Below are 15,957 nucleotides of genomic sequence, written 5' to 3' on the forward strand. Positions count from 1 at the left end.
TTATTAATGAAATATACCAAAACACACTCCTTTACCCAAATACCCTCAAATGCTCAAGACAAAAAAAATTGAGATTCAAATTAATAAGTTGCTTAAATTATGAAAGGGATATGAATTTGTTTACCAAATGAAAAATTGTTGATGGGTGCTTGATCAAAATTGCATTTGATGCCTTGAGATGAAATAGACATTCAGTTCTGAGGAAAGATGATCTTAATTAGAAGCATATCATCAATACGAAAATTTTAATTGGAAAAAATTAAGAATTTTAACATAGATAAAAGTGGAAGACAATACAATGTGGACGAAGCATCACCTGATAAAACTGTATCAATGGTAGTTACGAATATTTTAAATTATTGTCGAATTTTGTTCGTCTAATGATGTGACAAATGTTTTTCTTTTGGGTTTGAATGATGTAACGTTTATTTAGGTAAGTTTGCAACAAATATGAATTCATCTATTTTTAACAAATAAGATGCTGACTAGGATACTTACGATGAAGCATGATAAGTATAGAGTACATCAAATTTATCCAAATTATAATCTTTTGTTCCATTTTCTTTTTAATTGTTGTATATGAGTTCACCAACCATCTCTTCCAACAAGGAAGAGACGTAAATATTACTAGACGAAATAGTCATTTTTTGAGAGCATTATTGAATCTTGATGATTTGCATTATTGTAGCCATCATTGCATTATTGTTCCTTAATTGGTTAGACAGAGACCTTACAAAAGAGAGAAGAACAAGGACAATTACGGAACAACACCAGCACTGAGCCACACAGAAGGGCTAGTTTTGACGTGGAAGATAGGATGCAGGCAAAGAAAGTATGTGTAACATCCCGGCGGAAAATTTTATTTCGGAAACTAATTTCGATGATAGACCAAAATTAAAATTTTGTTTAACTAACTACCGTTAATTAAAATTCTTTAATTAAATTTTTTAATCACTCACAAAATCTATTACCAAAATTTACTTACCAAAAACATAAGGTTAAATTTTCAAATTAATCACCAAATCTCTTTTCTTAAAACAAATTCTCAACAAAAGATTAATCTCAATTATTTAAGGTTGTATCTAACCCCTGTTAAACGGCCTATGTACCCTTGAGCGGGATCAAGCCTCTCGTAGTTCACCATTCATTCTTTTATCTGATTCTGAAAAATATTCTGGTAACGGGAATATTCAACATCAGCTTTCATAATCAAATCACATCAATTAGGTACCAATTACGAACTTAAAATATCAACATTTGCATGAAAAGGTAGCGTCGGCCCACTGGCCACGCGCTGCCGCCGGTGGCAGTTTCCATCGAATGGAAATCCAATTTTCTGACTAACTCTAAAAATTATCAAATTTTATATGAATGAAGATCTTAAGGAGTGCAGCAAGTTTCATACCTGTGACCAATGCCAATTTGGCCGGGAAAATCCCCAATTTCCCTCGAACCTGTCGAAAACCCTAAAAATGGTGGCCTTCAATTCGACCTCTCCAGTGCTCCGTCGCACCAACCAAGGTTTGAGACTTGTTCCTAGGTTTAAGAGGAGTTGAACCATGGTGGTGGTTGACGAAATTTGCTTCAAGATCGGCGGAATTGCTGTCGTATACATCAGAAACCCGACAAGCTCGTTCTCTGTGAAACGGGAGCTAAAACCCACCAAATTTGGGTGGAGATACAAGCTGGAAGGTCGCTGAGCTATATGCATGTGGTGGATCGAGGTGGTTCACCGAAAAAAACACCATGAAAGGCGTCGAAAAGGCTGCAGAAAACCGGGTGAAAGCCTGGGTCTCGACTGTAAACAGGTTAAGGTCCGAGTTGGCTACACCTTCCTTCCCTCCTTTCTCTCCCTTCCTTTCCTTCTCATTGGTCAGTCCCCCTCCTCTTTCCGATTAGGCCTCGCCTCTCCCTTCGTTCTCTCTTCTCATTTCCATCTTAACCATCCACTCCTCTTCTTCCTTCAATCTTGGCCACACACATGGCTTCCCAGATTTTGTTCCAAAAATCTGGAGCCTTCTAGAAAATGATCAATTGATCATTTTTTCCTCGACTTTAAACGTTAATATCTCATTCATTATAACTCCGTTTCACGAACAGTTTTCGGGTACACGCTCGTGGAATTGTCCTCTATCCAAATACGTCAAGAAATATGATAAATATATGAGGATAAAATACGTCCTCATAAAATTATGTTTAGTCAACTAGGAGCATTTTCATCATTTTCATTTAACGATACATTTTACGACGTAAATTATAATAATTTCTTGTAATAAAATTTTAAAATTTCTCAATTAAATTTTTTATAATCATAAATCTATTTATTTTCGATTTTCTCCGCATATTCATAATTATGAATATCAACTCATATACTTAAAATTTTCAGGGTATTACAATATGTCTCGATAAATAACAAGTTTACTGTCATGTGAGGTTCCACTTTTAATGAACACATTATTATTTGTAAGTTACACATGACAATACATTGTTAGACCAATAACAGTGAAATTATTGTATATAAAGTTATTCTTGCGACATAATGGTTACACATAAGAAAAATAAAACTACGAAACAACATAGTGGTGCAATGGAACACATGATGGATGTTTGGGACTGCACTCAACAACGAACAGCTCACAAGGTTGGCCCTCGGCTGTATCTTGATGATTGAATGGATTGGACTGGACTAATTTGTCCGTGTCTTGTGCGTTATTTGCTGCTAGGAGTTACATGAAATTTTGTGAAGCTTTGGTTGCAGATGGATCCAATTTCCAAACCCAGCAATTCATCTTTGTTCCGTTCAGGGTATGGGATTGGGATTGTGCCTTTTGGAACGGTGCTCATCCACCACACAAGTAGTACAAACTGTACACAATCTCCTTTCAAGTTCCAACGTACCTAAAGAACATAAAACTTTTGCAAATAACGATGTCAATATTGTCGTAAAATATAAGATAAAAGAGGAGAATATGAGGGAAGTTTTTAAAAGACGAATTTGTATTTATCTTCATTTGTAATTGAGGTGAAAATGTTGTGTAATTACGATTTAGTGATATTTTTTACTTGTAGGTTTGACTGGCTTAACTGATGAACTTGTATCTAATTGTTATGGCTGACTTATTTGTCTTATTTAACACAATCTCTCACTATTTGGTGTAGAATATCGTTGTAACTAAATAAAAGTTTGCGTGTGAAAGTTTTTTGGCAAACAATAGTTATGGTGTTATTTGAACCCCTATTAGTTTTCCATACAATGTTGCACCAACATCGGTGCGCATATATATTGAAATCTCTCTATAGTGATACTATATAAGGGAATAACTTCCTTGTAGTCATAAAAATAATAATCTTAACTTGGGTTTAGTTATATATAGAAATAAACTCCACATTGCAAGAACATTACCAACAACCCCTCTAAAATAAAGCAAAACAAAGAAAAATAAGCTTCCAACATACTAGCTATGTGGCTAGTTATTTTAGTTTTTGAACTAGTGGCTTGCTACATTTAGGGAGGAAAGATGAATTAACTGGCTAGCTAAACATTATATCATTGTACACTCTTGCTCTGATCCTTGCGTTCGGTCCTCAACCACATAGCGGACATGGCAGAGCGATGAGATTTGAATTTTAAGATTATAGACTAGCGGATGTGACTGTGGCAAGAAATTCAACTAAATTCTAGGATTGTAGACTAGTGGATGTGACGGTAGCAAGAAATTCAATAGAGAAAGAGGGAGGGAGATGATTTGAGAAAGAAATGACATATAGAGTTTGAGAAAGACAACAAGTCTTGGTTTGTTCTGCTTCTAGTAGTTTCTTTTTTCTTAGTGAGCCTTCTAGACTTCTATGGGTGCGTGTGAGACTGTTTTGGGAGACAGTATGAGAAACTTCTAAGAGATAGGCACATAAGGCCGTCTCCAAGGGAGAAGGGGAAACAAAAAAACTTAAAATTACCAAAACCTCTCCTAGGCATGTATTTTGGGGGTGGAAAGTTTGGAATTATGGGTTTGGGGGTGAGTATTTGCGATTTCTTCCCACCTTAGATGGATAAGATTGCAAGTGGATTGGGGGACCAACGGTAGACCAGCAACAGAGCTTTCCCACGTCAAGACCAAATAGAGTTTGGACCTGCGCTTATGCTTCCTTAACGTGGAGGGATCAAGTGCGGGCGAGTGCGCAAATCTCACACTTTCTATGGTTGAGATTGTCTTACTGTTGAGATCCAATGACTGGGGCACATTGTTGGGTAGTGATCTAGTGTGGCGCGCCTTATCTCATCAGTTTTCCAACTGCAATTTTATGTGTAGCCCATATTTTTTCACTGCTACAATCCAACAATCAGTTTTAAATTTTTTTCAATGGTTTAAATCTAATTTAATCAATTTTAACAATAAAAAAGAAGATCCAATGATCAAAATTGTACGTACTTGTAAAAAACTCAAATGCAACAATGGTATGATAATAGTTTATGATGACAACCTGCGGTTATTATTGATCAAGAAGAAAATCCAAAAGGAACCCGAATTTTGGGCGCGATCGCCCGAGAATTAAGACAATTAAATTTCACTAAAATAGTTTCATTAGCATCTGAAGTATTATAGGGGAAGACCTTAATATAGTATTTGAATGAAATTGATTAAATTTATTTAATTAATTAGTAAATTGTTTATCTATCACATATATATCTTTAAAATTCATAAATATTAAAAAATTCAGAAAAAAGAAAAAGAAAAGAGCATGTTGATTATGTCAAAATTCGGAGGAAACAAAAATCTTAGTTTATCATGAGTAAAGACACTATTGCTAACATAATAACCTCTACACGAAATGCTGACATGAATAAAAAAAGAACAGTTCGAATAACATCTACTAACATCATTGAAAATATTGTTAAAATCCTTTTACAAGAAGGTTTTATTGGGAATTAATGCAAATAACCAAAACTTAATCAAAATTCTATAAATACCCATCCATTTGTTCCTTAATCCATACAAAAAAAAAAAAATCAATTTTCTCGTATTTGACCTCCAAATTTCTTTAATCATTCCAATCTCTCTTCAAATATAGCTCATATGACAGACAAAAAAATCGTTAGAAAATGTCAATTGGCTTCCTAGCGAAGATGTCACCCTATGCACAGCTTGGGAGGGGTGCTTCGTGGTGGAGTGGTTTGTTTTGAGCGGCTAGTGTATGGGGGTTTCAAGGTGTTGACTCTGTCAAGCAGGTGGTGCTACTAACGATCAGAGCTGGGTTGCAACTTGTTAGGAGTGATGTCTGGCGTTTGGCCAAGGTCGAAACGGACACGATTGAAGTAGTTGATGCTTACAAATGAGGGACTATTGATTACTCAAGTCTTGGTTTTACAGCTTCTGATATTAGAGAGTTGATGGCCGAGTTTGTTGACTGTTCAATCTCATATATTCCTTGTAGTTGTAATGGTGTCACTCATCGCCTTGCCAAGTTAAGTTTATCTCTTAGTGACTCTTTTGTTAGGTATGAGGAACCCCGAAGTGCTTTACAGGAGGAACCTCACCAAGATTTGCAGCTTAGTTGATTTCCTTCAATAAAGTTATCGTATATTCTTAAAAAATTAAATAACAAAATCTCTCTAATTCTCTTAATTTTTTCAACTTTTTAGGATAAATTCCTTATTGAATGCACCTGGATTGTTATAAACTTCTTTAAAATCCTAATTGAATACACCCATATTTATAAAGATTTTAATAAACTATCTTAAAATCTTTAATGAATACATGTCAATTTCAGAGAATTATTTAAAATTATGATTGACTAACAGTAGATTTATTAAAAGAATTACAATCGTTTAGAATCCCAATTGAATACATCATCTTAAGTAAAAATACAAGTGATCCTGGTATGTGCTTCTTGAATGAAGCACTTTAAGTACTTTTGAAGTCCAAAAATATTTTCTCCAAAAATACGTTTTCAATTATTTTAAAAATATTTTCAAACGAACTTATATTATAATTTTCCATTCCCAACAATAAAAGAAGTATATTCCCAAATGATAAATAGCAGCCCAATCTCAAGTCACAATCCAATAGAAACAAGCCCATTCGCATTGACCCAAAACTGTAAGGCCTTCAGTTTCCGTTTCTCTTTTTTTGTCCTTTTAATTTGTTTATTTAAATTGTGATTAAAAAAAAAATAGAAAAAGAGGTAATAATAATAAGAAGAAAAGCTTTTAACCGTCGGGCCTACGATTCAGAAAGGAGAGAAAGAGGCGAAGAGGGTTAGAAGCTGCTCAGCAGATCGTGAATTCGGCGGAAATTTCCCCAAATTGCTTCAAGTAAGTGGATTTCCTTCTTCGAGGTTGTTCTCGTAACCCTAACCCTAATTTCTCTAATCCTAACCCTAGTCTCCGTCTCCGGATCGGTTGGCAGGGGAAATTATGAGTCTTTTTATTCTGTTTTTCGTTAATGTCGATAATGTTATGCTTATTTGAAACGCTGGTGTCGATAATTAAGGGTTTGAATTTTGCAGAAGCGTAGGCGTGGATGGAGGTACAGACATGTGGGAAATCCATTGACTCATTGCTCGAGAAGGTGCTTTGTATGAACGTTCTATCTTCCGACTACTTCAAGGAACTTTACCGGTTAAAGACGTACCATGAAGTCATTGATGAAATTTACAACCAAGTAGACCATGTCGAGCCGTGGATGACCGGGAATTGCCGCGGCCCGTCAACTGCCTTCTGTCTGCTGTACAAGTTCTTCACCATGAAGCTCACCATTAAGCAAATGCACGGTCTTTTAAAGCACGAGGATTCGCCCTACATAAGAGCGGTGTGTATGTTAATCTGACATTATATACTCCATTTATGTGTTGTTTTGAATTTGGAAATTACCATGTTTCTCGTTAAGATGTTATGTGCTATGTTTTTCTTAATCGATAATCGGCTTAGTTCTATTTGATTTTCAGGTGGGTTTCCTCTACTTGAGATATGCTGCAGACCCAAAGACTTTGTGGAATTGGGTTGAACCCTATATTAAAGATGACGAGGTAAATGATAGATGATGCATTTTAGTTTTCAAGTTTCTTACCTTTTTATCTGTCATATACAAATTTGTGTTCTCTTCCTTCTGGAACCTATGTTTACAGTTTACTGACTCTGAGTTTTGAATGCTTCCTTGGTGGTTCTGCACGAATAGGGTTCTCAACACCCTTGCAAGCATGCACGCTACATTTGCATTTGTCAAGGTTTATGAATTTCATTTGACAAAAGAAAAAAAAAAAGGAAAAGGTTTATGAAATTTATAGATCCTGGTCAAAGTCATTTGGTTCATATAAGAGCAGTCCTTTGGTTCTTAAAATTCAAAAGCTGAAAATCACATTAATTGTTTCCAATTTTGATAGATTTGAAACTCTGTGGAACTTTTGGCTGTTGTATACCCAATGGTTGTGCTCTTTACAAAACATACTAACCATTTACTTGTGTCTCAATTTGCATGGCATGATTTTTTGGTAGTGGCGTAGTTACTATTACATGGAGTAGGTATCTTTGTCGGATGCTTTGTGTGTAAGTGTTAAATACATTTCACTTGCAAATTTTGAGACACAAACACTTGTTCAACTGACTGAAGTAGTTCAATATGCTTTCATTATGGTTTTGGCTGAAATGAAGTGATGTTAACACACTAAGTAGAAAATCCTACTAATTTAGATCCATGTAGTAAAGATACAGACTAGTTCAATGTGCTGGTGAAGTTCTTTTGATTTATCTTAGCTTATCTTGTTCTAGGCCCGTGTTCTTTTAAGGTCTAGCTATTTATTGGCATAGATCACATATATAGAGGGCGTTGGACATAAATTGCTTTCGACACCAACTAATAGACTGTAATATTTATCATGTTCTGACACCTGCCGGTCAGAATTTTCATAAGACAGTTACAATATTACCATTGGATTTTCATCCAATGAGTAATAAAACAAAAGTTTAGAGCAGTCATATTAACCATCATTGGTTGAAGGGGACTTATAAACATTCTAAGTGGTAAGTGTCTTAACCCTACTGATTAGAAAAAAACTCTTTTTTATAGTTTTCTTTTCCAAATTTTTTGACTTGGCCTTGTTTAGATTTAAACATTCCCATGTAAGGATACGTCTGGACATATTAAATTACACTACCAAAGAGAGGTGCCACTGTTAAAAGTGTTGGTCTAAATGGCTCTTTAACGTTGAAGTTCACCAGGGGATCTGCAGCTTAGTGCCACGGCATCTCAGGAATAGAGGAGCGGCAATTATATACTGTCTGGAAGTGGGGTGGTAGTATGTAAGAGTTGATTGAGATTTTGTATTTGACATTGATAGAAGATAACAATTAGTGGTCAGAGTTGGCCATTGGATCCACATGGACTTGAGATCTTGAATACATTTTATTGTTCTCTTATGTTAGTTCTGGTCTCAAAACCATTTCTATAACTCTATATATCCTGTGGGTACCAACTGTTTCCACCTTATCTATATCTGTGTATACTTATGATATATTTCCCACTGATTGAACTTCTATGACAATTGTCACTTGTTTTTATTTTGTATTGTTATGTTAGCATATTGATTTTGTTCTCCCTGAGTTATTCATTTATGTGTTGGCTTTGGTTTCAGGAATTTTCTCCTGGTTCCAATGGACGGATGACAACTATGGGTGTATACGTGCGTGATTTGCTGCTTGGGCAGGTTAGTTTCGTTAAAGAATGCTTTATATTTGAAATTTTATGGTGAAAATAAATGGCCACAGCCTCAGTATTCATGCTGTATGCATTTGCAACTGTACCATAACTAGAATGCCGAAGTGCCTAATACTACTGCATGCATGTCTAGCATTTAACCTGCCAAAAATATCATTACTTTAGCTTGCCAATTGGGAGCTCTTTGTCCTCCAAGACATGCCCACCGAATCATATTTCGATTGATTTTATCCGATGATTAGTTGGATATAGTTTATGGACTTTTTAACTGCATAGGATATCTATAACAAAATACACTAATTATATTGATCTTGTTTTTCCTAATGAAAGATAGAAGTCATGACTGGCGTAATTTGAGATTCGTTTACACAGCAGAAATATTGAACAAGTAGTCTATATTTTAAGCAAGCTTCCCATTTAAACCGAAATTAAGTTACAGAGAAATTTTGTTATCAAGTGACAGCACGATTTATTTGTGTAGCATGTGAGGCTCTCTATGCACCTACTTTTCACGTCAAGAGTTCATCTGTTGAGATGCCACACCTAGTACCAAAGTGGGTAGGAAAAAGTCAGTTAACCAGCTAAAGTTGTTTGGAGTATTATTGTCTGTAGTAGAAAACAGTGGTTTGTTTTCAGTTGACTAGAAAAAAGAAATGTACTTCCAATATGTTTTTAATACACACTTACACACACATATCAGCCTAGAAAGCATTGTGTAAAATAGTTGATGGAGCTTCTAGGACAATAGTTTAAAATCTTCTGTCTAATGCTCCGACAATGCAGTCCTTTACAGTCACAGCTGCTGCTTTTCCAGATTACAGTGCGATTAAGGTCTGAATACAGGTCCTTGGAGCTTAGAAGCATGGTCTCAGAGTGCTACTGTTAAGGTCCAAATTTAACACGTAAAAACAATACCGTTTCTTCCAAATTTGAGTTTCACCATATTGAAACTGGCCAAGAGTGTTATGAATTGTTTGTTAGTTGTGTTCTAAGACAAAATTAGATCAATATTTGCTTTGCTGTTCATTACAATATATGTTCATTTATATACGTATGTAGTTTCTGTAACTGATCATAGTTAATTTTTCACATTTTCTGCATAGTTTTAGATGCAGCTTATCTAGACAACAAATGCTCTTAACATGCAGTGCTTTAAATACTATTTTGCTGTCCACATGACACTTTCATTGCTATAGTTGGTGAAGTGATTTAACTTGGTTGTGTTATTGCAGTACTATTTTGATACCCTTTTCCCCCGCATCCCTGTTCCTGTTATGCGGCAGATTGTAGCTAATCTTGAGAAGATGAAACTCCCCACCAAACTATCTGGTATTACTGGAGAGGCTACCCGCCATGGATCTGATGACACAGCTCGTCGCCCACCTTCTGTGAAAGCTGCTCTTTCAGTTTCCTTTGGTCAACGTGCTCCACATCGTGCTTCAACAAGGGACTCCTCACCTGTTCGTCGCACCTTACCACCACCACCTTATGATAAAGCCAGTAGTGATGATCAAAGGACCCGTTGCAGTCAGAGCCGTGAATATTCTGACAGAGAATATTCAGACAGGGACAGAGGAAGGGACCGTGATCGCAATCGGGATCGAGAAAGATACAAGGAATGGGAGCGGGACCGAGACAGAGACAGAGCGAGAGATAGAGTTAGGGATAAGGAAAGGGAGCGAGAGAGGGATAGAGAACGAAGTTCTGATTATGATCGGAGGTCCAGATATGGAGAGAGAGAAAGTCGAAGGGATCCATATGAGAGTAGCCGTGATGGCGGTAGGCATTCTCATAGGAGTAGGAGTCGGAGCCGCAGTAGAAGCAGGAGTCGAAGTCGGAGTTTGCAAGCGGGCACTACACTTCATTCGAGCCCACAGAGAGATGTAAACAAGGATAGAACATCTGCATCTAGCAACCTGGCAATACTTAGGGATCTTTATGGGGATATCAGTAATCAAAAAGGCGATGCTAGCTTGGATAGGATTCCCAGGGGAGATAATGGTGGTGAAGAGGTGATTAGACTTGGTGGTTCTCGTTGGAAATAGAACGAGTAGGATTGTCTCTCCTCTCTGTTATCAGATGTGTCATTTGAGTCTTCTGGCCGGAACTGATTCGATCACCATGAGAAGGCAGAAAATCTACCCATGTGTTGCCCTTCGTTGCAGCATGCTCATGTCACAATGCTCCATGTATACTAGACATTATTCAGAATTTCAATCTTACAATTGATCCTCATGATTCGGTTGTCGGGCGCAATGTTAACTGTGTAACAGCATGTAATAACGCAAAATTTTCTCTATCGTCTGAAGTTGGAATTTTGTTTGTGTTAAAACACAGGTGCGCGAGGGTTGAGCAGAAGACCACATCTGACTTACTGCTTTCGTTTTTTGGGTTTAGGGTAGTGATTCCCTTGTTCCATTTTTGTTTGCCCCGCTTGCAGGCCCCTTCGTTATAGTTTGCTGGATTCAACAAATCAAAGTAGAATAAATGGACATAAACGAGGGGAGTGTAGAAAGGGGAAAAGAGTAGCGTGAAAATTATAGGGCTCTTTTAGAAGTGTTTTTAAAATGATTGAAAGTGCTTTTGGAGAAAATATTTTTGAATTCTTGAGTGCTTTTTAGGAGTTGCTTGCATTTTTACTAAGGGTTGGTTCTAAGAATTTTTTTATCAGAAATATTTTTAAGCATTTGAAAAGCACTTTTAAATGAGTTAGGCGGCGCCTAGGTGGGCTTTTGAAGTGATTTGGAGCGAAATGTTAGGGAAAATCGGAAATGGCCTGGGTGGGCGCTAAGCGGTATAGGCTGTTAAACCAAGCCAACCGATATGGAATGCATGGAGAGAATTGTAAGCTGAAGGGTCTTCTTTGCCCTCCAGCTTGTCCACTTTGCCATACCTTCGCCGGCATCGACGGCCCCGAAGAGGAAGAAGACCCATCTCCTTTCTTTGAGCCCTAAACAAAGATTCAATTGAATTAAATCAAATCGACTGAGAAAAGACAAAACCCTAATTGTACTAAAATAGTTAAACAATCAACGGACAAGGTAGTGGAGTTTCACTAAAATAATATTTAATTATATGTTTAATGTGTTTTTAAATTATATGATTATATGCCTAAAAAGAAACAGTTGGTACAACTAATTCGTGAACAACTCAGGTGGATGCATATTTATTATTCTACTTTTATTTAGCCCAAAAAAAAAAAAAATCTAATTATATGTTTATACGCAATGACTCAACTCGCCACTCGATTAGCACTTAACGTTCTTTAGAATCTTAGAAATAGGTGAAAGCAACATGAATGGAAATTCAGAAACAAATCTTCTTCAATCTTACCAAGGTTGGTGATTGGTTTGTCACAAAAGAATCAAAACAAAATGTTTTGACATATCACATGGAAGTCTTCAAGCTAGGAAAGGAGACATATCTTCCCTTCGATTCCTTTTCGATTCCTTAGAATCCGTACAACCAGACCTTGCAGTAGTTGACAAAGCCTGTATGTCCCACCGCTGGCTGGACCATTCTACTACTTTATCGATTTCTTATCTGTCAAGAATAAAAAGCCACAATAAAAGTAGCATTTAGGAATGAATCAATATGTGTCCACTCTCTCTTTGGGAGCATCGGGTTACACCGCTACAGTGACATTCCAGTGTAATAATACAACACATCTTGTTACAAGAAGGCTTTACCTCCCCGGGTCACTGTTGGACTGATGCAGTCTGCTCTGGGGAAGGCTTTATTTATGCACTCGCTTGTAATTGTATGTACCTCCCAAACCTCAAATCTTCTATAAATAAACACACACCATTCTCTCCTCTCTCTCTCTCTCTCTCTCTCTCTATCTCCAATCCTCCGAAACACACATTAAAATTCACACGCACGCAAATCTACAAATGTCTTCACCTCCACCGGGTCAGGCACACCTCTCCTTTGCTGGTACGATATTACTCAATCCTACGCGATAATATTCTAACATTAGATATTTGACATGTTATATTATCCGTACATGTAGAGTCTAGACTTCATCTTTGTACAAAAAGCCTAGCTTATCAAGGGTATAGATTTGACTGCCCCGACAACGTAATTTAACGCAGTTTCCATGCATCAATCAAAATCTGATATTGTGAGTTTTGCTTGGCAGATGGGGATGAAACAGTTAGAGAGCACCTACTGACAGTGGACGTTGGAGAAGCTGATGGGGACGTGAAATTCCGGATACGAAATCTGGCCAAGAAATCAGACACCACCGGAGCCGCAATACTCAATGGGTTGACCTTGGACATACCAAGGGGTGTGATCATGGGGGTCATTGGCCCCAGTGGCAGCGGCAAGTCCACGCTGCTTCGAGCTCTCAACCGCCTCTGGGAGCCGCCATCTGGGACTGTCTTCTTGGACGGTCGTGATATTCTGGACGTCGACGTTCTCAGCCTCCGCCGCAAGGTCGGCATGCTCTTCCAGCTTCCCGTTCTCTTTGAAGGTAACCCTTTTGATCATATGCCCCAACTAACAGTCTCTCTTTCTCTCTCACATATCAGATGGTCAATTGGCGTATTGTTTTAGGATAATGGTAGGGAGACTAGTTTGTAGACAAAATTTGGAAATTGAATGATGTGTCATCAATAAGAATGAACATCTTGTCAGAGAAATAGATTGGTATATCCACCATTCCTCTTTCCCCTAAAGCATCTTGGTGTGTTTAGGGGGCAGTCAATATTTTTGGGTCATTGTAATAGAGATTAGAGAGTGATTATAATATGATTAGGGAGTGATTATAATATCAAACCGTGATGGGTTTGATTAGCTAGGAATATTGTAAAGTAAACATGCATCTTTGTCACTGTTGGTGTAAGCATTTTAATTACGGATTTTTTATATTCTGTACTATGGAGTTTACTAAAAGGTTTCGAAAAAAAAAGGAAAACAAACTATCCTGGATACTCTGAAATTTTTAGCAATTAAATTTTTTATTATCAAAGACACAATAATCAAGATTTAACTGTTAAAAATATTCTAGAGCACCATCAGATTTCCTTTTCCATGAAGTTTTTATATTGAGCCTATTGCTGGCTTTTCTTTTGGGGTGGAGTGGTTCACTTCCAAGGCTTACTCACATTTAAAGTTTAAAACTCAACAAATTTTTTATCAACTGTATTTTAATGGTACTTTGAACAATCTGTCCTATGCTGCAGTCACACAACCTCTCTCTCTCTCTCTCTCTCTCTCTCTCTCTCTCTCTCTCTATATATATATATATATATATATATTTTTTTTTTTTTCTTTCTATAATAACAGTGGTTAAACCTACTTGTCCTATTACTTGGATGGTGTGATGGTGTTTTCCTCTTTTGATTATTGGGGGTGACGGGGTTCAAACACGAGATCTCTTCTAACATTGTGGAGCAAAAATACCATTAGAGTAATCGCTCACTGGTTGGTTACTGGATGATGTTGTGATTTCAATCTCTCTGTCTAAATATAGTAAATATAGTAAATGATAATTGGATGATTGTAATATAGTAAACGAGAATTGGATCAACGATTGTTATGTCAATTCTCCCCTCTTTTGGTTTCAAGTCTTCCTGGAAAGAATTTGATGTGCAGTAGTATATGAATATCCGGAAGTTCTTCCTCGCGCATTTGTATTTTTTTTCATGAACGAACGGTTGAGATATCTTTCTTTTTTGTTCTTTGATGCGCAGGAGAGCAAAGCTCTATGAATATATACTTGTGTATCTGTTTTCAGTTGCAAATTAAGAACTGTGATCAATTCGTCTTTCAGGCACAGTTGCGGACAATATACGTTATGGCCCTCAATTAAAGGGGAAGAAGCTGAGTGACGAGGACGTTCACAAGTTGCTGACACTTGTAGACCTTGATTCATCTTTTTTCACCAAGACTGGTTCTGAAATGTCTGTGGGTCAGTCCCAAAGAGTTGCACTTGCTAGGACCCTCGCCAATTCCCCTGAGGTAAAAGCCCATTACAAGACCATCCTCAACTCCATTTTGCATTCAAGAAGTCGTCCCTTCTTACAGATAAATCACTGTTTGATATTTATCTAAAAAAATTCTTCTTTTCGTGATCCTAATGAGCTCATGTGACATTTAACGAGTCACTCCTCCATGCAGTCAAATTACTATTTGACATCTATCAGAATTTCTTATTGTGATCTTAATAAGTTATTTTTGCATATGTCAGATTATGATTTGATGGTAAGAAAGAATGACTCCTTACATGTACGCCAAACAATGTTTTTTTTTTTTTTTTTTTTTATGTTTGCTATTGTTGGTAATGTGTTGTACTATACTTTTGGGAAGGTTTTGCTGCTGGATGAGCCAACAAGTGCATTGGATCCAATATCAACAGAGCGCATAGAAGGTGCTTTGGAGAAGCTGAAGCAGAAACAGGGGATGACCATTGTGATGGTCTCTCACAGCATCAAACAAATCCAGAGGATTGCTGATATTGTTTGCCTACTTGTGGATGGGGAAATTGTTGAAGTTCTCAAACCAGACCAACTATCTCAAGCCCAGCATCCCATGGCACTACGGTTTCTTGAGCTCAGCTCTTAATCTCTCTCTCTCTCTCTCTCCTCTCTCTCTCTCTCTCTCTCTCTCTCTCTCTCTCTCTCTCTCTCTCTCTCTCTCTAGATTGATTTGGGATTTTATAAATTGTTGTGTACAATAGTTACATAGCAATTGCTTGATGATACTTTTTGGAAAGGAAGAAACTTCTGCTAGTAAGTGCTCTGATATTTGTATTAGTTACAGTGATCATATAAATTTGTCAGGGGCCTACGAACTATATATATATATATATATATATATATATATATATGCACATGAAAACACACTATTATTTGGCTTCCTGAACCGAATAATTTTCCAGTCTGACCAAAACTGGGGTCTTTGCATGGGTGGTAAAGTAGAAGGTCCTCAGAGACCAAGAGGGTTTTTGTATCTGCTTTTTATTTGGCTTGGAAGCTGGCTGTGGTGTTTTGAGACGATCATCTCTTCCTGCTGAGCTTTGCTGAGCATGTTCCACATAATATGTACATCATCCTGAAGCTTTAGTAGACCACCTATTCCTCCAACACCTCCTGCAATACCACCACATGTTTATAACACAATGCAACAAATATTCCAAATCTATAATTCACTATAAATGTTCTCTCGTAAAACATCAAGGGCAGAACCGTATCAATGCAAATTGGGGCCTAAAACGAAAACGAACTGATTTAGCACTCTGAAA

At 37.1% G+C, this 15,957-nt stretch overlaps 2 protein-coding genes across 6 annotated transcripts; both read left to right on the forward strand.

Moving 5' to 3' along the window:
- The first annotated feature begins 6,172 nt into the window (after window positions 1–6,172).
- Window positions 6,173–11,007, forward strand: LOC103950493 (pre-mRNA splicing factor SR-like 1). Of its 3 annotated transcripts, none has more exons than XM_009361708.3 (5): window positions 6,173–6,310; window positions 6,505–6,806; window positions 6,943–7,023; window positions 8,626–8,697; window positions 9,941–11,007. In XM_009361708.3, the coding sequence occupies exons 2-5, from the start codon at window positions 6,519–6,521 to the stop codon at window positions 10,751–10,753; spliced, it is 1,254 nt and encodes a 417-aa protein (XP_009359983.2). In that variant the 5' UTR covers window positions 6,173–6,310; window positions 6,505–6,518; the 3' UTR covers window positions 10,754–11,007. The 3 variants fall into 3 exon arrangements, with proteins under 3 accessions (XP_009359983.2, XP_048447911.1, XP_009359984.2); XM_048591954.1 differs by having other exon boundaries at window positions 6,202–6,310; window positions 6,513–6,806; XM_009361709.3 differs by having other exon boundaries at window positions 6,214–6,333.
- A 1,303-nt stretch (window positions 11,008–12,310) lies between these two features.
- Window positions 12,311–15,518, forward strand: LOC103950492 (ABC transporter I family member 17-like). 3 transcript variants are annotated; one of them, XM_048591955.1, is made up of 5 exons: window positions 12,311–12,644; window positions 12,850–13,185; window positions 14,488–14,675; window positions 15,024–15,298; window positions 15,336–15,518. In XM_048591955.1, exons 1-4 carry the CDS (start codon window positions 12,602–12,604, stop codon window positions 15,276–15,278), a joined length of 822 nt encoding a protein of 273 aa, XP_048447912.1. In that variant the 5' UTR covers window positions 12,311–12,601; the 3' UTR covers window positions 15,279–15,298; window positions 15,336–15,518. The 3 variants fall into 3 exon arrangements, with proteins under 3 accessions (XP_048447912.1, XP_048447914.1, XP_048447913.1); XM_048591957.1 differs by having other exon boundaries at window positions 15,024–15,278; XM_048591956.1 differs by having other exon boundaries at window positions 15,024–15,278; window positions 15,340–15,518.
- Window positions 15,519–15,957: the final 439 nt, after the last annotated feature.

Source organism: the organism of the source record quoted next, unplaced genomic scaffold (genome assembly GCF_019419815.1).
Source record: "Pyrus x bretschneideri cultivar Hongxiangsu unplaced genomic scaffold, Pyrus_bretschneideri_v1 Contig36, whole genome shotgun sequence".
NCBI lineage: Eukaryota > Viridiplantae > Streptophyta > Magnoliopsida > Rosales > Rosaceae > Pyrus > Pyrus x bretschneideri.

Excerpts from the sequence above, each read along its gene's own strand:
- LOC103950492 (XM_048591955.1), top strand. The coding sequence starts at position 12,602 with ATGTCTTCACCTCCACCGGGTCAGGCACACCTCTCCTTTGCTG. Across the intron at positions 13,186-14,487 it reads GCTTCCCGTTCTCTTTGAAG|GCACAGTTGCGGACAATATA; the intron begins GTAACCCTTTTG and ends TTCGTCTTTCAG. Across the intron at positions 14,676-15,023 it reads CCCTCGCCAATTCCCCTGAG|GTTTTGCTGCTGGATGAGCC; the intron begins GTAAAAGCCCAT and ends ACTTTTGGGAAG.
- LOC103950493 (XM_009361708.3), top strand. The coding sequence starts at position 6,519 with ATGGAGGTACAGACATGTGGGAAATCCATTGACTCATTGCTCGAGAAG. Across the intron at positions 6,807-6,942 it reads ATTCGCCCTACATAAGAGCG|GTGGGTTTCCTCTACTTGAG; the intron begins GTGTGTATGTTA and ends TTTGATTTTCAG. Across the intron at positions 8,698-9,940 it reads GTGATTTGCTGCTTGGGCAG|TACTATTTTGATACCCTTTT; the intron begins GTTAGTTTCGTT and ends GTGTTATTGCAG.